At 37.3% G+C, this 27006-nt stretch overlaps 1 protein-coding gene and 1 long non-coding RNA gene across 12 annotated transcripts in view; one reads left to right on the top strand and one right to left on the bottom strand.

The window, feature by feature from the left end:
• Window positions 1-23553, top strand: part of LOC124306058 (whirlin) — a 43650-nt gene extending 20097 nt beyond the window's left edge. For 7 of the 11 annotated variants that reach the window (XM_046766183.1, XM_046766182.1, XM_046766187.1 and 4 more), the window contains 11 exons: window positions 1743-2066; window positions 2133-2374; window positions 2464-2761; window positions 3163-3222; window positions 7046-7227; window positions 8599-8680; window positions 8946-9056; window positions 17719-17931; window positions 20606-20926; window positions 21497-21575; window positions 21669-23553. In XM_046766183.1, the coding sequence (XP_046622139.1) occupies window positions 1743-2066; window positions 2133-2374; window positions 2464-2761; window positions 3163-3222; window positions 7046-7227; window positions 8599-8680; window positions 8946-9056; window positions 17719-17931; window positions 20606-20926; window positions 21497-21575; window positions 21669-21811 (2055 nt within the window). In that variant the 3' untranslated portion in view covers window positions 21812-23553. The remainder of the gene's footprint in view (window positions 1-1742; window positions 2067-2132; window positions 2375-2463; window positions 2762-3162; window positions 3223-7045; window positions 7228-8598; window positions 8681-8945; window positions 9057-17718; window positions 17932-20605; window positions 20927-21496; window positions 21576-21668) is intronic. The other 4 variants (XM_046766186.1, XM_046766188.1, XM_046766189.1 and 1 more) reach the window with 4 other exon arrangements.
• Window positions 12765-15765, bottom strand: LOC124306063 (uncharacterized). Its single transcript, XR_006908515.1, has 2 exons — window positions 15513-15765; window positions 12765-12800 (listed from the first exon to the last, which is right to left on the bottom strand). It is a non-coding gene; the product is annotated as an uncharacterized LOC124306063 (long non-coding RNA).
• Window positions 23554-27006: the final 3453 nt, after the last annotated feature.

The raw sequence follows: 27006 nt of genomic DNA, 5'->3' as shown, positions 1-27006 counted from the left end.
ACCGACTCTTTAAGTGCCAGCAGCCATCCCCGAAACCGCGATGCTATTTTAGTTGGGACCTGGGGAAATAAACCCCAACCCCGAGCCGCTCTCCCTCTTTTTACTCTTCGGCGATTTTCCTCCCCCTCGTTATACCCTGGAAAAATTTCAACCCTCGAATAATAATATCGGCTACAGAAGGAATCTTCCTCATGTCCCAGCTCCTGTTTATAGCTTCTCCTACGGTTCGGCGTCTCGGCGCCAGTCGTCTCGGCGCCTAGCGCCCCCGCGTTGTTTATATATCTCTTCTTTGCCACAGACTCCCGGATACCGGGTGGCGGCCACGCGCTGGACCCGCCTGTCGATTTTTCAGCGCGATTTCTCATTCTCACTCGCTGTTCTATGCCATCTTTTTACATTCAGTTTATAGAACTTGTCGGGACGAATCCAAAGACTCCTTGTTCACCTGTTTCCGATCACCGAATGCCGAGATATTGCGAGTTGAAACGCGAAGGTCGTGCTAGTCTAGTATGTTAGTAGAATAGCACATGTTAGACATGCTAGAACCACTTTTGCCCAAGATCAAAGCGCAATATCTCGGAACTGTGTGGATGAAACAGGACGAATAAGGAGTCATTGGATTCGTCTGAATGCCGGCTATCGCACATGTATTCAAAAAATTGAAGAATTTATTTCCCTGCAATAAGTAATCCACGTTTAAACACTCGTTGATTCGTGCGCGATGACTAAAAATTCAGATAAATTATAGCTGCTCGCTATAGAATATACCTGTACACCGTAGGACACCGAGTGGTTGATTACAGGCCACCCGTTCAGACTACAAACGTTAACCTAGTCGTTGTTATACCATGTATAAAGCTTCCTGCAGGGGGGTAAGATAAATATTTCATGGTGTTAAACACAAGTTTCCTTACGTTACAAACTAACAACTCCGACCTCATGTACCGTTGAAGTCTAATCAAAATTGAGCCTTGATTAAGCGTGCGGGTTGAATGCTCTACAGCTCGAATGTGTCGCTGCAATATCACGAAATATTTTTTCATTGTTCGATTGAGTATGCAATCTTTGATAGAAGATGAGACTGCGTGAACTAAATTTAATTCACGTGCCTAATGAGTTATCCAGTGCTCTGATCAATATTAATTCACGAACTTAAATACGACGAACCGCATAATGATAACAAAAATGTATAATCCACGGCAAGAGACAAAACTTTTTCGTGGAAATTTAATAAAATATTTCATCGCAGAGCAGCGTGCCTCGAAAGTCCTTGTTCCGCATTCCTTGCCGTACATGAATATATATCTATATTATGTGTATACCTAGATAGAATATAGATATACACGATATATACCACACACGTACCTCCTCGATGTATCTTGACAGACGAGCCACGAAACGTGAAGTGAAATTACGTACCCCGCTCTCATGTTCGGTGACTTACAAGTATATTCGTGATTAACGTAAGCTTGAAGCAGCTTTCATACCGTCACTCCATACACACGGTACACGGCTAGGCCCGCCGTTTTAGGGGAGTTCAGCACTTTCCGTGGCATAGATATCGATCTGTGAGCTCCACGTGACGTCACATCCTGCTTATCCTTGACCGAACTCAGGCTCATCCTTATAACCACTGTGCCACACGCCGTTTCTCCTTCTCTTGCCCATGATCACGTGTCTCACCCCAATTCGCCTTTCCTCATCAACCGAGATTACTTTCAACACTTTTTACTTCTTTCTAGATGCTTAAATCCTGCCGGACGCTTAGCATGACGGTTCGCGGGCCCGCATTGGACCCTCGATGTCGAGGGAGTCATCCCGGGTGGACGGCTTCCGGTCGGCAGCAATCCTGCAGCTGGATGGACCGCCAGGGTCGCCCTGCTTCCCCACCTCCGTTGCACAGCCGAGACGGCCGCTACGCGGCCCATAGAACGCGGAAAGTCGAGCTCTGCATCGAACCTGGACAATCCTTGGGACTCATGATTAGAGGGGGTCTAGAGTATGGTCTGGGAATCTACGTTACCGGCGTGGACAAGGACAGCGTCGCGGACCGAGCGGGACTTCTGGTAATATTTTCTCATCGTCTCTGATCGTGATCTCTTTTCTTCACGACTTTGGATCGACCTTTTCAGATTGGGGACCAAATCATCGAAGTCAACGGTCAGAGCTTCGAGGAAGCGACCCACGACGAGGCGGTCCAGATACTGAAGACGAACAAGCGCATGAGTCTGGTCATTAGGGACGTCGGAAAGGTTCCTCACTCCTGCACAACCAGTCAACCCGTCGTCGTTCCTCCGTCTCGGTACCAGGAGCACGATCCTCTTCTTCTGGACAGTCCGGCCAGCCATGGAAATCATCGGCCGCCCAGTCCGGGGTAAGAATATTAGGTTCCATTTCAGGTTTAGAAGAATAGATCAAGTCGTCAGATCAAAATCTGTCCGCAATGATAACACATTTTCTCAGAACCGGCAGTACCGAGTGGAGGAATCGCGCTCTTCATTCAGCAACTGCCGCCATGGTGGAAGAGAAGGCCAGGGTAGTCCTCGCCAGGAGTGAAAGAGCTGCACTTTCACAGCTTCTTGGCGACTACAGGAGTCGTCGGCTGACCATCGAGGACCTCGTTGCCAGTTTGGGCGATCTTTTGAACACTCATGAAAAGCTCACGCTTCTCACCGAGCTCAGGGAACTCGTTGACGGAAAGGATCGTGCTGCCTTTGATGACCTCGTTTACAGACCAAGGACCAACGTTACTCTTGCCAGGGTACGAAATGCAAAAAATGTGTCTTGAAATGGAATACTGCACTGACTTTACTCTATCCTTTCTTTACTTGAAAGTATTCGAAAGGTCTGAATGCACTCAGTGCAACCACTAAACTTTGATCAAAATCGCTGCAACGCAGAGTCGAGATTGCTTACTTTTCAAAAGGTCCTCAGGCTCGGATCCATGCTGACGAAACTGGTACAAAGTCACTTTGTAAATTAGATTTTTCAGAAACCTCGAGTTCACGTCCGATCATGATGACGATGAATAAATTTGTCTGATTCATCACTGACTGAAATCACTGTGCACAATATATTCGTGTCACTATGTTGTAATATTACTTAGGAATTTTCCTTCAAAAAATAGAACAATGACACAGAACGGCTGATTTTGGATTTCAGAGGAAAGGTGATAGGACGCATTCTGATCTGGTTGTGACACCGTCGATTCACGATCTTCCGGTGAGTAATTTCAGTCATTCTATTTTATATAATTCTAACATACGTTATCTGAGAGAAATTACCCAGATGTTTTAGGTAGGTTAAGAGTGAACCATGAGAGATCACACTTCTTGTAAGCCTGTTATATCTGTTCTTGCCGTTATTTGACTCAAATTGATGCGATTTTCGGTTACTGGAAAGTAACAGTAGTCAACTTGTAACCGAAATTCAATTCGAAGCGTGTAAGATGGCAGCCATATTGATTTCGTTGGTACAACGTTCGTTCTTCCTTGGTTTTATTACAACAAAAATATCGCAAAGAATTCTCAAAATGGCTGCGATACTGCCAATTTCTTAAACTAAGTCGGTTTTGCGCCGACATGAAAACACGGTTCGGTTCGTTCCTAACATCGAGATCGTAGAAATATTACTGTCGACTACATATGTAAGTGCAGCGGCCATTAGTATTTATGCTCATATACAATTTTCCGCCTATATATTACGTACTACACGCTCTGTAGTAACTATCTACTAAACTATTTATCTGTTTATTAGACGTTACGTATAATACGTATTACGTATACGTGTTGTATACTGCACCTACTACTGCAGTGTTAGATCTATTTACCAGTCTTCTTTCTATTCAATGTATACTACCCTATCATATGTATATACTAAAAATTATATACTAGCAACGTATCCCTGGCACTCTACTCGTTCATTTAGTTCTTCTCTCTTTCTGTTTATTCCGAATACTTTCGCCGTTTATTTATCACGTGTTATCATTTCTTTCTGTTTTATTTTATTATTATTCGTGTTATGAACCCGGTAGTGTCGCATATTTTTGTGTACTTATTATGTATACATGAAAAAAGTTTGGTCAATGTTATTTTTTTTCACTTTTGATCGTCTTCGGCTTCTTCAAATAATTTTTGTATTTTTTTATTTTTGTATTTAATTATTCATTTCCTTTTTTCAACTTTGAGTTCTATGTTCGACATAAAATGTCTAAAATACAACGGTCGCCTTGTTTCTTACATTGACCATTCTTTCAATTGTATATTAGGCTCGATCTTAGTTTTAACCCTTATACTCTCTGTCTTGATAGATGTCACCTATCAGCAATAAAAAAAAAAAAATTAAACAAAATGGTGAACGTGAAAAATAATGCGAGAGTGAGTGAACGAAAGTAAGACAGAAAGCAAAATGGCATGAAAGAAAGAATGCAGCAGCGTATAAGAGGATGGAAGGTACAACTAAACGAATAAATATATAAATTATTATTCACAGTTTTGATAATATTGTTATTATTATTGTACTGTATCCAAAATTCGTTATGTTCGTCATCGTCTGGAGAGGTGCACGAGGGGATCGAGAATATCTCCTCAACAGGATGATACATGTTATAGAATCGAGGATAGATCATGGCGAAAAATTATAAATATCGAATCTCCGGAAAATTATTGCCGTTTTTTTGAGGTAAAGAAAAGAAATTAATAAGAAAGAAAACGAAAATTCATCTCTGACTTCTAACGGAATTGACTGTAATGACAAGTGACAATATCGACAAATGACATTTCAAAATTCACAATTTCGCAAAGTAGTAGAAAATCATTCTTCCATATTTTTTCTCACGCATAAAATCGATACATCGCATTCATACGTATAACTGTGTATATCATACATAAATACAATATACATAATGCCTTCGTAGTAAAATAAAGCATGCACTGTATTTCTTGCATTATCAACCCAATTGCATTGTATTAAATGTCTTAGCTCACTGTGTTTCTTCTTATATTCGCTTTTATTATCATTATCGTCACGATTCTTACAACCATTATTTACAATTTGTGTGAATTTAAAATAATAGGTATTCAACTTCCGTATAATGTAAGTAAGTAAAAACGATAAACTAAAAGAAAACCGTGATTAAAAAGGACTTTAATGGTAATAATTATGGTTGAAGGGTACGTTGTAAATTGGATGCATCTAGAGTTACCCGAAAATGCTTTTTCTACTTTCATGCTTTTTTTTCTTTTGCCTAGTGCAAAAGTTCTTTCTACTTTCCTGAATCTTTTGTCAACATATCGCATGTTTCCTACCCCACGTCAGCATCATAGTTCGGTACCTATGTAATTTTTTAACATATCTAAAATTTATAATCCATAGGTATTGTAGTATTTCAGCTTATTTATAATATAATACCGTCACATATAAGATCGTGATAGACGATCATCTATACATAGTACGGTGGCCGTTATTTTGGCTTTTGAGAACTTTCTTTCTTCCCGTCATAAAAATACAATTATGGTTTGAAAAAAAATGTGTCCCAAGTTTTAAGGCGCTCGGATAGTTTTAACTTGTGCCATCGAGCGATTGAAATTTTGAATAGAAAATTACTAAATCTCAAATACTTATTACACAGATAATAACTATTGACAAATTTAGAAATTTGGTAGAACCTTTGGGCATATTATGAAGTATGAAATTCAGTTTTTATGGATTTTTTGAGCTGTGATTAGAAAACTTGAAACATTGAAAATACTCATTTTCATCATCTTTGTAATGTTTGTAAATGGAAAAGTCAGAGCTTAAATTTTTTTAGATTTTATCGATTAATATTATATGTGTAATAAATATTTGAGTATTGGTAATATTCCATTCAAAATTTCCATCGCTCGGTATCACAAGCTAAAATTATCCGAGCGCTTTCAAACTTTACACCTTGATTGTAATCTTATGAGAGAAGTGAAATTTTTCATCCAAAGCCAAAATAACGGCCACCCTAATCCATAGCATATGAATAATATGTAAATAGATGTGTCGTATAAATGATTAGTAATACAACAACAAACAATAGAAAGAAAAAATATTATATTTCGCATATACGATGACGTATATGATTCTTGGACCATTCGTTATCTTTTTTCTTCATCAAAATTATTTCAAAACAACTTCCAATATTAGTTCTTTGGTTTTAGTTTTCCAGGAAAGAAGAGAATTCTTTTCTGTTTCACACATCAAGGAAAAAATATAGTTTCTGAAAATCGAAATGAGTTTGCGTTTACCACATCTATATTTTTTTTTTTACGCAGTTTGCCTAAAAATAACACGCGACTAGCAAAATCACAGTCAAATTTCACTAGTTACTACATATTTTGAAATGTTTTTCGACAAGCCATCAACATATTGTATAACACACTGTGGAATTGCGAACCATAAGTAATAACGACGGCACTGCTATAAATGTATGCTGAATATTTTTGATTATTCTCTTGAAAAGAAGTAATCGTATATCAATATCTTCCCACCCTCGCAATATACGCGGCGTGCTGCAGTGTGCCCGAGCTTTGCTGTTTCATTTTGCCATTCGTTCAATTTTTTTATTTATTTATTTTTCTTTTCAATCATATTCTGATATTTGTTCCATCATTTTCGGTATATTTAAATCCATACAATTATTATCCATATTTTTGTGTCACCAGAAATATCCACAAAAATGTCGGTGATGAATCCATGTTTGAATAAAAAAAAAAAATAAATAAAAAAATGCTCCTGTCACAAACGCTAAATTACGAATGCACAGGGGAATTTAATTTATGAGTTACGTCTAAACGAGACATCGCCGGAGGTAAATTAACTAGATGTTACGGGATAATAAGATGTAACGGAGGGTAAAAAAATAGAGAGAGAAGAGACAATGCTTCAAGATCCAAAAAATAAAAACATCCAAAGCTCTGGCTCGTTGCGCGGCCGCGTGGCTCCCCGTCTTATACGGTTTCCCAAATACCGTACTTGAGGAAGACCGTGTTTACCGGATATGTGATGTGATTTCTCGCAGAGAGGGGGCGTTGGTGGCGTTGGCGGTAACGCCACCGGAAGTTGTTGCCGACCTGCGAGGCTCGTGGACGTCGAAGGAGATCCCCTAGGAGTAACGGGACCTCTTATACCAAGGGAAGGCCAGGGGGAGTATAGGTCGCCGAGTGAGGACAGCGGTCTCGGAGCAGACATGCCCAGGAGCAGGTCGAAATTTCACGCAAAAATCAAAAACACAATTAATCGAAAGAAATTTCGCTCCCGTACGACGCTCAGTTTTCTCCTTTTCTCACTCACTTATCCAAACCATCGTCATGTTTTCTGTCGCCGTTGCATTCCTCGCAAAAAACGGCGACGACATTATCGAAGCGCTAATTTTTCTGCTACCGCGGTGTTTCTTTACTCCGACAAATTTTGAGTCCGACAAATATCGCGTGATGTGACCGTAAGCTGCAAGCGACCCATCCGATTGACCGAAACGTCGAATCGCTGTAGTTTTGGACTCTTTTCGAACGCAAATGGCGCTGTTTTGAACGAGAAATACACCGGCTAGACCGAAACGTCGGGTTATGAATGGCGTTGAAGCTTCTCGGCGGTCATAGCGGACGGAAATAACATTATTAACGAAAAAGAAATCATACGAGGTAAATCGAAGGTCGCTTGTTATCGACGGCCTGAAGTCTGGGAAGAATGGCCGTTATGATTAAAAACGGGCGTTGTTGAATATGTCAAATGTACGTAGATATGCAGACTTATTTTCGTTTCGACGAATTGGGCCAAAGTAAATTATTATCAAATCGATCGATACAAAGCACTGCGGGAATAGAATAGGGTCGAATGTGGGTATCCACATACATAAATACCCGCCAACCAAACCTTACCGGGCACATGTGGCTGGCTTGTTACTCGTCACCCGGGTAACTCGTCGAAACAAATAGGTTTGCCCGACTCGATGCAGTCGCCCCGTGGTCCTACGTACCGAATACCACGGTTTTGAATTACCAAGAGCTTTAGATTTTTCCCCGAACCCCACCCAACCACTATTTACATATTCACTCAATCCTGCTTCATTTTATTTCTCACCATTCGTTCGTTGGTTCGATCGAATCATGGTTACATTGCATTTCCTTCACCGCGCTGTTCATTGAAAAACACACACTCCTGAAAATTTAATTTTTATTTTCTTACTCTGTTTCATATTTTTATTTATTTATTTATTTTCTTTTTTTTACATATAATTTTTATCCGCTCGATTATTCTAAGACTATAAAAACGCACACGCTGAAATACAGCTCGATATTATAAGGTTATCTACACGATGTGCTCCATTTTGTCACTTTATACTTTCACCGGGTAAGATTATGACAATTACAATCGCGATACAAGCAGTAACTGGACAAAAATTTTGAACAAAAGTGCAAAGGATCGGTGAAGATAGATTACAACAAAATGGTTATCGAATTCATTAACATTTATAATCGACCTAAAAATGAAAGCAAAGATCGAGAGAGGGGACAAGATGTAGTTTAGATAGATCAACAGACGACCGGGACGGAGTAATAATTTTGGGAATTGCAGAGCTGGCTGCAGACGAAGCCAACAGCACCAAGTCGCAACTTCAGACCTCGCCCTCTCCAACGATGACGAGTGCGATAATCAGGTATAAACTCTAATAAACAAAAAAAAAAAACAAAAAGAGAAATGAAAGCCATAGCATTCGTTCATTATTCGTAACTAGCGAGACGTAAATAGAGTAGCGAAACTATGTGTAGAAAAACGTATAGAAAATACGATCTAGGCGTAAGCTAGTCTTGTAACATAGCCTATGAATATTTTTAACAAGTCTTACCCCATTCCTGTTTGCTTCTAATCCTTCTTACCTATTTCGTTGGCGTTTTAAAAGTAATTGCGATCGATTGTTACAGGACTACGAGGACGAGGCTGAAAATGACAGAGGACGAAGGCACAGCTCACCTGGAGGTTCCCGAGGGAATACCAGAGATTTTGGACACCATCATTTGCACGCTGACAATTTGGTGAGTCAGTCTGCTTCCGTCTTAAGTATTCTCTACTCGGTTCATATATTTTAATTCCATTGACGATCGAGAGTTGAAGGGTGTGGAAAAGTGAATGTAAACAAGCGGGGAGAAGTTTCAAAAAAAAAAAAATATGATCAAAAATCTGGTTCTATAATAGCCTGTGTGTACGTACATAAAAAACAAGGCAGTGGTAGAATTTGATGTTATCGTTCGTGAGATTTTACGTGCAGTGAATTCGTTGCGATAAATAAAAATTCGAGAGTACGGTTACGCACATTTGCTAATCTAATAACAATAAGCGTAAGGTGCGCACGCCTCTACCCACACGGAACATTTATCTCTGATGGACTTACCATGGAAATCCATGATGGATATGCAATGCCTCTATCAGACATCCATTTAAATCGAAATAAAGTACATTCGATCTCTATTACAGATCCAAATGTCAGCTTTTTATATATCTTGTAGAATTCTACTAGATATCCACACAGATCTCCATTAGAGATCTTAACGAACGTTTTTTGTATCCATCATTTATACGCACCTCGATCTTATAAGGTATTATAGGTCTATTATACGTAGAGTTCTACTAGATATTCACCTAAGATCTTCATTGGAGATATCATGGATTTCTTGAAGACGAAATTAATATCTTTAATGGATGTTACTTTTGTATCATCTACTCCTGTTTACCTATCATCAATAATATTTTTAAATTATCATGTACACATTTTGTTTCGCCCCAGACAAAAAGTACAAAGCATAGGCAATGTAGACTAGGCACTCAATGACGACCAAGTATGTAGATACCAGACGAAGTTCGGGGTAAACGAAACAGGTTCAAGGTTCTTCAAAGGTTCTATATTGATTTAGGTTTCTGCTTTTTACAACGTGATGTACAATATTTTGATACTTGTCCTTTCGACTTGACTCAAATTTTTAATACATGGTGTAGGGGTTCGTCGAGTGTGAGTTGGCCAATATTTGTATGGTGGTATACGGTGACGGTATTGGGAACAAATATTTTTAATAAAACCCAAGTATTTTCAAGGGTGAACGGAACGGCCGAATTGCTGGGGCTTTGTATAATTTGGACCTGTTTTTTTATGGTGGGAGAAGAAGTTGACCGTTCGCCACCTGGTGGTCGTCTATGGTACCTTCATTTATGTGCATGGATGTTCATAGCATTCAATGAATATCCATCACCGGCTTTGATCTGACCGTAGATATTGTGGATTTCTATTGATGTCTATTAGAGATCCTTTATAGATATAGATCTTTTACAGAGTGTGGGTAGCGGTGGCGTCTCTAACGAAGAAGAACGTTTAAGCGTTCGAAATATCAAAAAACAAAACTGTCATTTGAAAGCTGTTGCGTCGGTAAATTTGTTATTCATTTTCTTGTTTAAATGCAATACGGTTTTATGAATATTTCATCATTGATTCTAGAAGAATGCCTACTATACATATAATTGTCACATAGTATCATCCGTAGGGAAGTATGTAAGCTAGGCAGTATTGGTTATGTGCTGACGTTACGTAGGCCAAATGTTGTCATACCATCGTTACTGCATATTATTTACAATTAGAGAGTTACCCCTGCTTAGTTAGATCGTTGAGTAAATAAAAACAATATTAGTAGATAAGTGAACACGAAATTTTTGTCTTTCATATTTTCATAATCGACAAGATAAATGAGTTCAAGAATAATTTATACAGTATATTAGCTATACTTGTTATAATAGAACGCGTTCCGTGAACCTCTGTGAAGTTGGCAACCCATTGATTTTTTGATTTTTTGAACTCTTATTGACTGGAACTATTTTTGAGAAGATTCCCGAACTTTCAAACAAAAATCATTTTTCCCAAAATTGGGTGCCAACATCACAGAGATGCACCGTGAAAAAAAAAGGGAAGACGTGAAGTATGAAAGTTGAGAAAAATCGCAAAACTGTGTGATGCAATTTTTACAAATGTATGAACCATGAAAAATGAATTTCTTATAAAAAATCGATGCCGTGCGGTACAAATTTCATTTGTTAGTCTTATTCGTAAATTTTCAAAACCTGCATATGAAATTCGTTTTCTTTTCTTCTTGCACTATCCCTTCTTCTCCTTCGTTTGGTTGTAACGAAATCGACTACCTACCGTCAAAATTTCGACGGTATGATAAAACGTACATAAATTATGTATCGCGCAGGTAGAGTACTTACCTGTAATATAAAATGCTAAGACTAATTAACAATTAGTTTAATTAATTGCGTTCAACTTTCATCTACCGTTAATCGTAAGAGCTGCTATAGAAAGAAATTCGACGGCGACGATCGAGCCAAGCGTAACGATAGAAAATATTTACAAAAAAATCAACAATACTGAAAATAATATGAATTTTATGAAAAATATGAATGAGAAGGCGGTATATAAGAAGGCATATTTGAATATCAGTTGAAAAATGAAAAATAAATTTTACAACTATTTGAAAATATTTTATCATAGTTACTATTCGTTGGAGAATTATATTTATACTTTTCTTAACATTCAATGCCCGGCTTTGACGATGATAATCACAACGATAATAACACACGGACTCCACTTATTCAATGATGTGTATTTTTTACTTTTTATTTATTTTTATTTTTTTCTCAACAAACTTAATATACATTAAGGGGTACGGGAACTATTTACAAGAGTTTTTTTTTACGAGTATCACACACGTAATTACATGGCTAGAAAAAAAAACGTCCCAGCAGGCCTACTAAAATTTTTTGGTGAATTTAACCATTTTTTACCGTGTTGATAAGTGAAAAAAAAGTACAAATGACAAGTTAAATGTTGATATGACTATTTAAATGTTAAAATTAGTGCAAGCGTGTATCATATTCATTAGCAAAAATGTAACAAATAACACAAATGTAATGTGGACCTGCTGGGACATTGCGTTTAGTCAAATTTTTCCAATAGTGCATGAATAATATAGCCTTAAATACGTAACGAAAGTATTTTTGATCGTCAAAATAACACATAAAATAGTAATAATAGAAACAATAATAATAACACGCGTGTTATTTCCGTGAGGCGGAAGTTAAACCTCGACTTCAATTGAGAAAAGACACGAGAATTCAATAAGAATTGAGTAAAAAGTGAATATGAATGCCGACATATAAAAACGAACTAAGAAACTAACAACAATCTGAGAATATAATTTTGACGTAAGTTTTAATATACATACGTAGAATTTATACCAGGTAAAAACTATAATCATCGTGACACCGCGAGTCGGAATTATGATTTATTTTTTTTAATTCTTATTTGTTGGTTACGTTTTATTCATTTTTTTTTAAGTCTTGGCATAGTAACAAAAGCAAGATCGATTCCTATACTGACGTATTATCATTAAAGCTTTTCCTGAAGCGCTTGCCGCAGTTCCTCCGTGGCTTTAGCCACGTCCTGCAATCCCTGCCGGGAATGATGATGATTATGTTCAGTCCTGATCGCGACCCCGACGGTGTGCTGATGAGCGGTCGAATTCGATCTCCTCACGGAATTACTCGTGCCAAATTTTGGCCGCGGTATCCTTACACGCTGCACGTCGCTCAGCCAGGATTCCATGACGATACTTGATGACAATTCGGTCTCCGTCACCGTCCCTCTGCCGGATTATTTCTGCGATACGCAGAAGCTCGCCGAGCCTCCTATCAACGTTTTACTATCCTCTATTTGTCGCAATCTCGTGCGACAGACGCTGAAAAATAGAAAAATAAAAAAATGAAACAATTAGTAATTGAGCAAAAAATATTTTGCGACTTACGCGAGAAATCTTTGTACAATTTCTTACTGTTCTTATGTTGAATCTGGGAAAAGGTTTTTCAACTTTTTGTTCACATCGTTAATGGTTGTGGAAGTTTTCGCTGTTACAATGTTATGATACAGCCATCATTTTGTTGGTTCTACAAGTCTTGAAGAATGGAAATTTTCTATCTCACATCATTGTTTGTTGCTAACCTCTCTCCTATTCTAATATTATAGTTTCGCGATCATTTTGCTGTCAATTTAAGTTCGGAAGAATGTTTCTAAATTGTCTACGATATCATTACTTATTGGCATTTTTTTGCCGTTGTAATATTACAACATTGCCATAATTTTGCCGTTCACTCGAGTCTGAGGAGATTTTTTTATTTTTTTTTAATTTCTTACCGACTTCACTATCCGTTTTATATTAGTTTTTTCACTTTTATCATACCGTACTTTCCTTGGCTGTTATTGTGAGGATACTTTTATCCTTGCACGCGTGATGTTCAATGCTAAGACGGCATCATCGCTTAAGGATGATAAAGAAATCTGGGTCGAATGGTCATGCGGAGCTGTAAGAGGCTAGGGCATGACGAACGAATGCGGCGACGATGTCATGATGTCACTGGGGCAAGACGCGGTCTGACAAACAAGAGGATTGGTAGCGGTGAGGTTCAAGGAGGGGAAATCGGCGCTGTAAAATACGTGCGTGATTTACTAAATTTCTTGTGTTTACCTTTCGTGATTTTTCAACTTTATGTTTCTTCTCCGGTGTTTCTTCCCCTTATTATAATTAGTTTTTATTTTTCGTTCGGTTGGCCGTAAGACCGATCGTTTTTTATCGCTACCAATATCATTGAACTTTTTTTTCTCCGCTACGCGTATAAATACGATGATGACATTCGCCATGAATTCTCTATTCGTTTCAATGCCTGTTATGTTTCATTATTTTCCTCTCTTCTCTTTGTGAACCTCTTTTTTTTTACTACGCTTTTTTTTATTCATTTATTCGTTTCTTTGTTTTTTTTCTCTGTCTCATTAACGGTAGAAATCATAATACTAGAAATTGTAAGCACGCAAACACGGAGCGGTAATAATAATTAGTAGTAATAGCAATAATTATGTTAAAAATTGCTGAATAATTCGAATATTGAACACGAAGGTTCAGAGGAAAAAAAAAAGATCGAGACTGAATTTTGCAGACACGAAAAATATTGATCACGATTCTAAAACTGTTATTAAACTTCAGTTTTTTTTTTATTACCATTTTTCTCAACTATTTTTGTTATTTTCATTTTAGTATTTTATTCAGTTCTCGTTCGTGGTCGAATTTTTCAAGCCTACGTCAACTATAAAATAAAGATCCCAACAACTCTCGCAAATCATCATCAAATCAAATTGAAGTCGACAATTTGACGAAATAAGAGTCAAGAATAGAACAAAAGAAAAAACGAAAGCCGGAAGAGGAAGAGCAAAACAATCGGTAAATAATTTGTGAAACCTTTTACCGCATAATGAGATATTACGTGTTAAATATCTTGACATGTTACGAAAATTTCAAACCATATTCATATGTGGTTACGCAAGTATCTTGTATTATAAATTATACATATGTATATTAGAAGCGTTTCCGGCCTGCTAATATATCGGTATATAGACATGTATTTATTTACCTAGCTCACACGTGTGACGATCTATGTTTAGATAACGGTCTGCAGTTTCACTGACCTAAGATCAATATTGGTTCTGGCATACGCACAATACGTAAATATATCCATGTGTATCTACTATGAATCTCATATGTAATATTAAACCGTTACGTGGTTGGGATGAAAAGAGACACCAAAGAAGAAAAAAATCATAGGACATAAAAACAATGTTGGTAAAAAGTCGACTGAAAGAAAGGACATCGAAAGAAATAAAAACTAATTGTATTTTACTGAAACAATATACATTTAAATATTATATACGATGGTTTAAATTCTCAATAAAAAACTATAGCTAAATAACGATATGCAATCGGAAATAATACATACATATACATAGACACACGAATAAATCTCTATAAAATATACGTCTGTAAAAACGTTTTTGTTCGATGAGTGAAGATGGTAGTTGTGGGCATAATTTAAAAATGGCTTTCTATCCCGATAAGTCTTGTACACAGCGTTATAATTATGCGTATTTATTTATATACAGCGTAAATAGATGATGCGATTACCGAAATTGACAAAAATTTATCTATGCCATATTGCGTACATGCAAAATATACACGCGAATAGATCAAAAATACGTAGTAAGCGACTAGATTTCTATTTTTTCAGAGTTCTTTTAAAATGTTTATCATACAAATGTAATTGCATCCGTAAGCAAAAAAAAAAAAAAAAACCGATTATCAATTAACGGAAGTTCAGTGAATGCTTGGGTACGGAATAATAAGCAAAACGACATGCGTAAAAACCTGGCCTGGAAATAACCCATCAATCGCTCCTATCAGAAAAGTGTGCAAAATTGATTTCATCGATCGTAATTTGCTTCGAAACGGAAAATCGGTATAACTCAAGATTCGATCGATATCCTGCTGCCGATTTTGAATACTCGAACCAGTTTCCATGTAGGAATGCACGACGATGCATGCACCGCAAAGAAAATCGATTCAGCTTACTTATTTCGTGGTAGAAATCCAACCGATCCCGTTGGCGATCTCGCAGCCGCAGCGAACGTACGAATCGTGTATTTTTCAAAGTAACACAGCCGAACCGTTCCCGTCGAGGATGGCGCAGCGACTGATTCGTAGCCGAGCGAGACTTGACCGATCCGACGATCAGAAACTGGCAGCAGAAGCAGAGCTACCTGGCTGGGAACACCGGTCCGTTCTTTCGTTCAGGGCAAGCTGGATGACTTACCTGATCAGGTGCAGCGCAGGCGAGCGAGGTGATAGGGAGAGAGCGAGAGCGAGAGCGAAAACCGGCGGATAGACGAGGTTAGAAAAGAGAGAGGTCTCCGGTAGTCGGCAGGTAGGGGGGGGGGCCAGGAAAGCGCAGGCATATGGCAGACTGACAGCGTTGCCAAGCCTTGTGTGCCTCCCAGAATCATTAGCCACTGCGTATAGTTCCCCGTCTTCTGCTCAGCCCGAACCGGAACGACAGCCGATAACCGATTCCCAGATCGGTGAAAGAAAAAAAATCAATCTCATGATCGATCGCGATCTTTCCGATCACGTACCGATCTCGCTGCGTCACCGGAACCGATTTACACAAACGCTGATCGCGATCGGTTCGGTGGTACCGAGAAATCGGCACTCGGAATCGGGTGAAACTTATAAATATCTGCGTATTCGTGAATAATAGGAGGAAATGGAACCGGACTGGCACGATGCGACTTCCGCGATCGGTTTTGTGCCGGTGATCCGAGGTCACAGCGGCACCCAACTTTCTTCGCGTGAGCCACTAACGAGGAGAGACGGGTTAGTGACCGGTACCCCTGAAACGGGCCTGAATGATCCGCCCTCGGGTGTATGACGGAGTTGCGTATTCCTGCGAAAAACGAGTTACTTACCGATCCAACTGATCTCAACGGTTCCGGCCCCCTTTTCAGTGCCGGTACACTCGTAACCTATGTAGGTTACTCGGCGGAGACAGATTACGACCGCAGAACTGCGTTTCTTCGCTCGATTTTATCCGCTTGCGAGAAGGATCGCGGTGACCGGTGTCTCCGATTATCGATCGGCAATCGGTGTCAACCTGCAATTAAGTTTCCTTGTTTCTATAAAATGGCCTTTATTCCGAGAACGGCAATTGTTAGCTACAACAAAAACATCTATGCGGCTGTTAACCGATTTAATAACCTTACTCTACATTGAAAAAAATTGGAAATAATAGTGGTTGAGGTCTAATTTTTTTTTTTTTTTACCAGTATCGATCGTTGCGAATACTTTGCTAGCTATGCGCAGTGCATATATAATAATATAGAACGTTAAACAGCTTTGTGGAGAAACCAAGAGAAAGTTCTGAAGACAACGATATATTGTCTCTTACAATACCCAACCGCATGATTTGAAACGCGCTCGATCGTCGCCGCGGCCGTGACAAGATAGAATTTTAGGTAAAATAATAAATAACAAGTTCATGAAAAGAGGAGCTAACCATTATTCTAAACAGCCACGCACATGAATTCTCAGAATTCTATTTTCAATTGAAAGAAACTGACGTAAAATCTTGGAGAGATCAAAACGGTTGAAAATAACAAGTTTTCAAAAGGCTTCATTCAAAAAACTTTCTATAGCTCGATAATTGATGCCGTTCTGAATGATTTAATTATTATGAGATGTTACATATATGACTCTGAACAACTTTAGTAGACCCGACGTTTGAATGACGGTGCTCGACCTTAGAGCTTCAAAATAGTTTGAACCTGAAAAACTTTGTATCACTCGAATACAAATAATTCCAACCGACTATCGATGATTGATTTTACGAGTTCCAACCGACTCGTCATGACTTCGGTTAACCCTGTACCTTCTAATCACTTCAAAGAGCTGAAGATATAACTTGAAGTGACCCTACAACTTTAAAATTTGGGGTACATTGTTGTGCTTTGAATATTGGTTAACTCCTCGTGGACTGTGAAGTGCTCAGTGGAGTTTCTTCCGGTAATGGAATGGAGCAGGATGCAAATAGAAGGGGTATTCGATCGGTTTTCAAACCCTTCGGGACAAGGTTGATTAATGTGTCGATGAAGTGTCATCAGGACCATGTGATCTTCGCGAAGTCCGAAAGACGAATTTATCCCAGCGCGTATTAGAACGCCTAAAGATAATCCCAATAAGTCGGGCTAACAAGGACTGGTATTTGGGGGTTGTGTTGTGCTAGGAGAGCGATGGCGGTTGCGAGGGTAGCGACTCCGAGATGATGGGAAATGGGAGACGCGGCGAGAGGGATCGCGAAGAGGATGATGAGGACGAGGAGGGCAGGGAGGAGAGGAACTCGGAGAGTGGCGGTGGGGGTTTCGGTGGGTGGAGAAACCACCTTCTCGGTGGCCTTACGCAGCGCGTCAAGTCCTGGTACTGGGGCGCCAGGCCCCTAGTAAGTTACAGTATCTAAAACAGTCTCCATCAACAAAACCAACCAATCAACAAATCAACCGACGGCCAAAACTCTCAACCAAGTATTAAACACGGCCCGGATAAGCCTCGGCCCTCGCACACACCAAACTTTCGATCAAAGGGTTGACCATTCACGAATTGAGCTCACATCGGACCGCGAGCCTTCACGATGTCAGAGGACTTGACATGAGTTCAAGTTACTTCAAGTCCTTTCAAATGACTTCCTCGGGTCAAAAAACTTCATTTGCATTCAAATTACTTCAATTCAATTCATAGCCATTATCACGGCTTCGGGTGGATTCCCGTGACTTCAAATGACTTCACGTGAATTCACCTGATATCAGGTCAGTCGTCGAAAAGAGACCTGAGTTAATGTGAATTCGCATGGTTTGAAGTGACTTCGTGAAGTCGAAATACTCAAATTCAAATGGCTTCTGGTGAGTTTAGGTATATTCATTCTACTCCAGGTGACTTCATTAAAGTGAATTAAAATAACTTTTCCTTAAGTGCAAAGCTGACTTCAAGCATGGTCAACCTATCGCTTTCGATGAAACTTATATGCATACCGTCACTCGTCGGCACAATACCACACACACAAAAACAGAGTAAACCAAATCACAACCGACATCAGACCACAGAGAAGACACTAATTGTAAGGATTCTGGAGGGTGCCTCTTCGTCTGATTTCATCAATTTCATGACACTCTCTTCGAGTATGTTAAGGGAAGTTTTACACCGTTGAACCCTCCAGTTTCCTCTTTGACGGGGAATCGTGATCACAGAATTGCTCAAGTATCATTGTCAGATGAACGGGAGCAGTTCGACTTAACTTTTGCAAATGGGGTATGACAGATGACGTTCATGATTGAAAGATACCGAGTGGTTGAAGTTAAGTGAACGTGATCACTCGAATCAAGACATCTTGAATTAGTACGCGTAGAATGATGATATTGATGAACAAAGACACATGGAATGGATATATTAAAATTTAACACGATATAGCATGATTTCACTCTTACAATTAGATGATGTTTAGTTTTTTTCCTTCTTCTTTTGTATATTCTCAAAATTTATCATATATCTTGTGCTATATAGAGATAGTGAGTGATACAATATTATATACATAGTGATAGAGTGTGTTCGTATCATTAGATGTCTTGCACATTTGAATGATAATCATTCAGTTCTAATAATCTATTTAAAAATATTATATTATACACCTTTTTAGCACGGTACTAGATGTCCTAGCATGCACGATAATAATTAAAACATTGGTATTAACAATCACTACGAAGAGAAAGAATCGTGATAATGACGTATCACGTTGAATCGGTTCCATTATTCGTACAATTGTTACAGTTTCTGTGAGACAAACGACGCGACGTGAACTTAATAAAATGCGAGAGAGTGCAGCACAGTTCGTACCTATTATTATAACTCTACAGACTATTGTAAAATTCATTCCCACGCATTGGAACTTTCTCGAAAAAAAAAAAAAAAATAAAAGAATAAGGACTGCCTCCACTGTCTCATCGAAAAGAGGCGCAACAAACTCCCGGGAATTTCACCACGTCGTTTCTTCGATTTTCATTATTGTGTATCTTATTGTGAGACTCGGTTCGTTCAAGTAGTTCGCGGATCTAGCGGAGAGTGACTGATCGAGAAAGTATACAATTTGCATACATACATTGTACCTGTTACTTATATCATATTATAATACGACAAAGTGCAGCGTGTATAAAAAAAAAAATTCACGTTCTTTCGCAGGACTCGACGAGATCGAAGTGCGTACAGAGTAAACCAAACGTGATAAAAATAATGTTTAAAAACGTATGCGTGAAGGGATGGACCTCGATTAATATTTATTACATAATGCCTGTATATTATTATATATACGTGACACCTTCACTCTCCGAGCACAACCACACCCCACCCACCAACCACCATATAAACAGCCTATTATACCATATCTATGCAAGCATGATACTTTCATAATTTTATATTATATTGATACATGATTATTGAATATTACATTAAACTAATGAAAATACTAATGAATATTTTTAATGCGTGCAGTTCAGTCTTCTAGTGGATCGGTTATGTTGATATCATATACATACATACATATTCGTTTGTGTGAATTCAAATATACATACAAGTGTTTATTTTACGATACGGCAGATTTCACCCTGACGACAAATTTTCACATTATACAGTCTCTTTCCTTCGAGATTATCTAACCTAATTCAAAAAGCGTGAAACATTACTTTAACAAGCTACTTGAATAATTATAGAGAATAATTACATCTTTTTATATTCTTATAAAAAAATCTGTTGTCTAAGTCAGAACCATTGAAATCTATTGAAACCTTGTGAACATTTTCGATTTCCGGCGTGTTTCGGAACACTGTTTGAAACGTTCAAAGTGCACTGAAATAATTTCGAATCGAGCGTATTCTAACGGCTGTGGAAGGTTAAAAAATTATTTGATTGTACTGAAATCGTGTGGATTTATTGAATTTATTCAAAATGTTGTTCCGTTGTTTTGAAAATAATCATGCAGAGTCATTGTGAGATCCAGAGCGTCGAGTGAGTCTGCCGATACTTTGTTCTTCCGCGAGCTGAGATACGTTGCGACGTTGAAAAACGTGTAGTTAACACCTTTACAGGAACTCGCGCACAAACTATCTCGCAGCTTCGATATGCAGGAGGCACAGTTGCTGGAGGAAGTCGGCTCCGGAAGTGGGACAAACGGCAGCGGAGGATCCGGCCGTCCTCCGAGACGTCATCACAGCGCCCAGCGGCTTGCCCGAGGTGACATGGCAACCGGAAGAGAGGACGATGGCGCCCTCGTCGTGCCGGACCACCAGGGGAACCTTCGCATCACCGTCAGGAAGACAAAATCGATCCTCGGAATCGCTATCGAGGGTGGCGCCAACACGAAACATCCCTTACCCCGAATCATCAACATTCATGTAATTCCCGAAATATTTCGTAAAGCCAGTTCCGTCACTTTTGGTACCAAATTTGATTATCTTTCACCCAATTCGAACGTGTTCAGAAATTTGGTAGCAAGTTTTTAAACGTTTTCAGATCTATAAACTAGGAATCAACATTCGAGGTCAATTTTCGTGGAGTTGTTTTAATTCAAATGAAAATTTCTTGAAAATATATTATTCACCATGCCAATTTTGAAAACATTTGCGAAGAATTTTGGAAAAATTTCAAAGTATTAAAAAACTAAGTAATTTTAACGCAAAATTTTGCCTACATCTGAAAACTTTTTATATAATATTGATAAACTCACCGGCATTGTTTGAATTACTATGACAATTAATGGAAATTAAATGTGTCAGTGTTTTTGAAATCTATTCGGAATTTTTTTGAAAAATAGAGTGACGAATAGTTTTCCACCGAGAAAGTGAAGAAAAATAACAGTTGCTTGTGTTGATTAGTCAAATGGGTCGATTTTTGGATTCGTCTCGTGTTTGGACAAAAAATTCAACGAACCTATGTCATTTTCTTTTTTTGCCACACTTACGCAGGATAACGGGGCGGCTTTTGAAGCTGGAGGACTTGAAGTTGGCCAATTGATCCTTGAAGTGGACGGACACAAAGTACAAGGTACGTTAAAATAGAGGTAATCATTTTTCGACGGAATTTTTAAAATTTTGAAGAAGCAGAAACTCGGAATAATTTCACTCACTTTTATGACAGGGCTTCATCATCAAGAAGTGGCACGACTGATAGCAGATTCGTTCGCACGGAGAGACCGCAACGAGATCGAGTTCCTAGTCGTCGAGGCGAAGAAGAGCAACCTCGAGCCAAAACCAACAGCGTTGATATTCCTGGAAGCGTAGCAAGAGTCCCCCACCTCTGAGCCAGAACCTCCCTAGCTCTAAATATCGAACGACGAGTGCTATAACGTGTACGAAAATCTCCTGGGTGATGAAATTTCGAAAGAAGAAAGAGGAGTTAAAGAAACAATATAAAAAAAAAAAATTAATCGAAATCGAATCACACCGGGGAGAAATTCAGAATAAAATTCGTTGAAAATGTTCACTCGTTCAGAGAATAACATCATCAGAGCTGGCCCAGGTGGTGGGACTGCATGAATAAAATAATGGTGTAACTATGTAATCATTAGGTGAATTTAATATTACACGGAAATTAATATATGCATAATATATTCTAAAATCTGCACTGAATATGTTATCTGTTATGTTTATGTGATTACGAAGAGGTCAAAGGAAAACTGAAAGAAAATGTTCGAAGTAGTGCACTGTGAGGTTAGAATCGAACTACGGAAAATCAAGAATCTTATTTACGGACGATTTTGAAATTCCACACTGGGTCTATGGACTGGAAAAATAAACGGAAACGTGAATCGTCATAGTGTGGCAGCCTAGAAAAAAGGAAAGAAAAATGGCAGAGAAGAAATTAGCAATAGCGTCGCAACAGAACAGCCACGTTCTCCGCCTTGCGATTTTACCTCACGCGTTTTTTCAATTACACCAATAATTTGTAGCGATCTTAGTTCCAGTAGCTTCTCTGTTGTTGAAATTATTGAAAAAAAAGTTTGTCTTTCGGATTTCGGAGCATCGATTTCTCAATCTTGGATTAAAACATAACGCTTCTCGCTTAGGTTCGTAATCCGAAATACCAATTTCCCGACATGCTACCAAAAATATAACCGTTTATCGATCGAACCAAATTATCGCAAACACCGTTGAATGTGCAAAAAACAAGGTAGCGAAAAAACTGAGAAAACATCCAACATATTATAGTTGATCGCCCCGGATTATTATCAGTATTAAAAAAGGTTTAACATAATATACCTATGTATAGTATAAGAGATAAAATTTAAGCGAGGTACAATTGTTGTTGCATGATAAATATATATGATACGTTTTACCAATTATCAACACAACTTCTGAATATCAAAAAATTAACTTCAACAGTCTACAAATTTCAAATGATAGTGAAGCTCATTTCCTGTCATCCAGAAGTTGCGCTGAGAATAGGTCTAGTTATTCATATTTATTCAGATAGTGTGCCAAACAATCGCGATGTTTTCTGTAAACGTGGGATAAACCTGTTTATTATTAATACTATTATTACACAATTGATATAAAATGATGAATAATATTATACTTGTACGAATAAGAATAATATAAATAATAACAATAACATACAACGTAATACGTAAACTGTGAAATATATACATATAGATTTATAATATAATATTATATATTTGGACACAAACAAATTATACATCGTATGTACCTATCAGGCGTTCAATTAGCCATAGAGTCACCGGAAAAATACAAGTGTACGATGAAGTAATCATGCAGCAGAGAAAACCAACCGTGATTTAATATTAATAAAAGTAAATATATAGTTAAATTAATAAAATATTTAATAATTACATACCGAGTGAAACAATACATTATAACTGTACACACATACCTAAAACTGATATAAACAATATAATAGGTAATATTATTACTGTTGACAAATGTGTTACAGAAAATGTTGAGAAAAAAAAGTTGAAAAAATGTATTGATAATAATAATGACATACAATATGGTTGAACTGAAAAGAAAAAAGCTAGTGGAAGTTGACTTGAAAAGCGCGTTGTTAAATTGATATTACTCATAATAATACACTTCAAATATTTGAACAATCAATTATATTTATAATATAATCGATGCGATGAATTTAACTATCTTACATGCTTTACCAAATAGATGTGTACGCGTATAACCGTAAGTAAACTTTAGGCTACATAAGGATTACGATACTATATACTGTTATAATATGTAAATTCATATAGACGCTCGCAAACTGTATAATATATTATATTTATAATAACGATGATAATATAACGATAGAGACTTTAACGGGAATTGTTAATGCTTAAAGGTATAAATATAGTATTGAATATATATATAAAAATCAGTGACACATTATATATTATTATAATGAACATCCTCTGTATTGTTGCTATCGCAAGCAATAAATGATAATAATGACATTAACAATAAGAATAATAATAACATTAAAAACAAATATTATAAAATTAATCAGAAGATGATAGCCGGCAGCCGAGCCTCCAGCTGGCTTATATTTTGCGCCATTGACTAAACAGCGTAATTTCTATAGACACGTGTCTATATTGTATATAAATATACCGTTCAATCATCTCTTTGCCTGATGATATTGATGAATATGAGTCCGTTACCATTATTAATATTGTTAGTTGTGATTATTATCATTACAATCGTAACGTCTGTATCAATCAGTGATTGTTGCACTCGCAGAACTTGAGTACATAGGTAGATAGGCACAAAATGCGTGTGTATAATAATAATAATAATAATAATAATAATAATAATAATAATAATAATAATTTGTAATAAACCAAAGCTTAAATATTTCATATATGATACTAATTTTTATGCAAATCGCTTGATTATTATCTACTTCATATATTAATTGTACATAAAATATTGTTATAGGTTTATTCATTTTATTGTTTATTTACTTATTTATTTATCCGGTAATATCAAATCTACGACAAGTAATAGCGGTAGGTACGTGCCAAACGCGAGAAACAATACCTCATAAACACATAGAAACAATTAGCAATAAATTGAAATATACTTTCAATTATCATTTTTCATGTTCTATTAATAGAGGTAATTGTAAAAAGAGGAAATCAGTTATTCACAAAACGCTTTACCAGCATGAACTTCATTGTAATTCAATTTTCGAATCAATGATATTTATTATTATTTTCACTAATGATTATAACAACAATTACAACAACATACATCGATGATAATATGATAAATGATAGTATATTAGAGTTCCGGATTGTCAAGAAATGAGTGAATAAATATAAAAACAAAAATGTGTAAAATGATACACTCTATAATAGATATGAAATTAATATAAAATTGTTATTATCATTATTAGGCTGATCTTCGATTATCACTATTTTACGTATGACTTGTTTAATAATAACAATGACAGGCATAACAATATGATGATAACAATAATAATAGCAATAATAATGATGTATGATACATTAAAAGTGTTCATCATAAATTTCATGATAACTCGCGTCCATTCTGTGATTTGAATTTATCTTAAAGATTTGAATTGGTATCATCATTAATTGGTAAAACAGAAATGTTATACCCCCATGATTATACTGCACGCTCTCATGATAACTCGACTATGAATTGTGTGAAAATTCGCATGCCCACTATGCCGATCACCGATATTATCGGTAACGATCGACCAGGAATTACGATCAACGTAACTTTTGACCTATGTGAAGATCGCATGCGGTCTTCAAATGTCTTGAAAATTTTGACGCCAAAAAATTGCTCCCTAATTGCTTTTATTCAGTCCCACATGGTTTTCGAGAACTTGAAAAAAAAATGCATTTTCTACAGCCGCTGGGTGTTTCGTGGATTTTGCAAAGTTTTGCAGTGCAAGAGATTAATGAATGACAATTGCAAAGAAACTAGAAGCGATCGAAGAGCAAGTGGTAGCATTTATCCTTCCGTTCGACCTCTCATTCTTTCGATCGGGACGCGAGTTCAAATCTGGCGCCACTGGACCTAACCTCTCAAATAAGTTCCTTTCTGTTTTCGGAGATTTTTCGAATACTATACTGGAGTAAACAAAAAAATTGGTATTGGTAAATAAGTAAAGAACAATTGAGTAGCAACTGAAGAAAATTTTCATTTGGTCCGAATCAACATACTTTTTATTGGAGATTTCGGTTTAAATCTACCGCTCGTTGACGTAGTCTACAAATAAGTTACTCTGGTTTATCTTCAGATATCTTGAAAACTGTAAGAAACCAAATCCCGAAATCGGTAGATACATAAAGAGGAATCGAGGAGAAATAGAAGCAATTGATCCGAATCGATATTTTTTCGTTACACCAGTTCGAATCCACTTCTCGTCGACATAACCTGCAAACTAGTTATTCTGGTTTGTCTCAGTTTTTGCAACAACTGTGAGGGAACAAATGACAAGACTTGCAAAGGAATTACCAACGGTCCAAGAGTAATTAGAAGCAATTATCAGATTTTACACATCTCCATACGTTCAAACGAAATATCAAATAGAATTTCACCACACTTCACATATCGAAAAACTCCTTAGCAGTTTTTCTTGACCTTGTCGAAAACCGTGCCGAAGCTATTATAAAAAACGAAAAAATAATTGAGAGCAATTGTTTAAATATGGCGCCATTTTATTCGGGATCAAGTGTCTGGCACGTTTTTTTGGACTTTCTTGAAAACCGTGCGGTAGCCATTAGCACAAGTTATAGAGCAATTGGGAGCAATTGAGGAGCAATTGTTTGGTACACGAATTTCTGCAAAATTCAGCGATTTTGCAAAATCTAAGAAACACCCGGCGGCTCCAGGAGATTCGTTTTTGTTTTGATTTTTTTTTTTTTTTTTTTTGGACGGATTTTCTGGCAAATAAATGAAGTGAAGTAAAGGGGTTGCTCAATACTAAATCACATTGATTACTACCTCGTTTTTTTCCTTGCATACAACTAACGCATCGTATCGTATACCACGTATTAGAAGCTGAACTTTAGACGCATATAACATGTACGGAAGAAAAATATCGAATGACGCATTCTGCAGAGGTGCGTTCTGACACTAAATGTACTTGTAATTTAAATTTACACGTGAAAATGAAATTTATTTATTCGCATCTGATTTGATTGTTTTTCCTTTTAGACAAACAGTAAAAGAAAAATCAAGTTTTCGCACAACTTCTGGAGAACTTGAAACTGGCTTGAGAATGAAATAAGTTGTGTAAAATTCGAAGAATCGGAAAACAGAACATGCGATAACATTAACAACATTTTAAACTCGGCGTTATATCTATCTAAATTATGAAGTAAACACGTTTTTTGGTAAAGCACCAAAATATTGTAAATAATAAGTCTTGAAAATTATATTCATAAGAACTCAAAGGGAAGGCTGAAAGATAATCTATTTCGTTCTCACTCGTC

This window comes from Neodiprion virginianus, chromosome 5 (assembly GCF_021901495.1).
Source record: "Neodiprion virginianus isolate iyNeoVirg1 chromosome 5, iyNeoVirg1.1, whole genome shotgun sequence".
NCBI lineage: Eukaryota > Metazoa > Arthropoda > Insecta > Hymenoptera > Diprionidae > Neodiprion > Neodiprion virginianus.
This window is presented reverse-complemented; position numbering and strand designations above follow the sequence as displayed.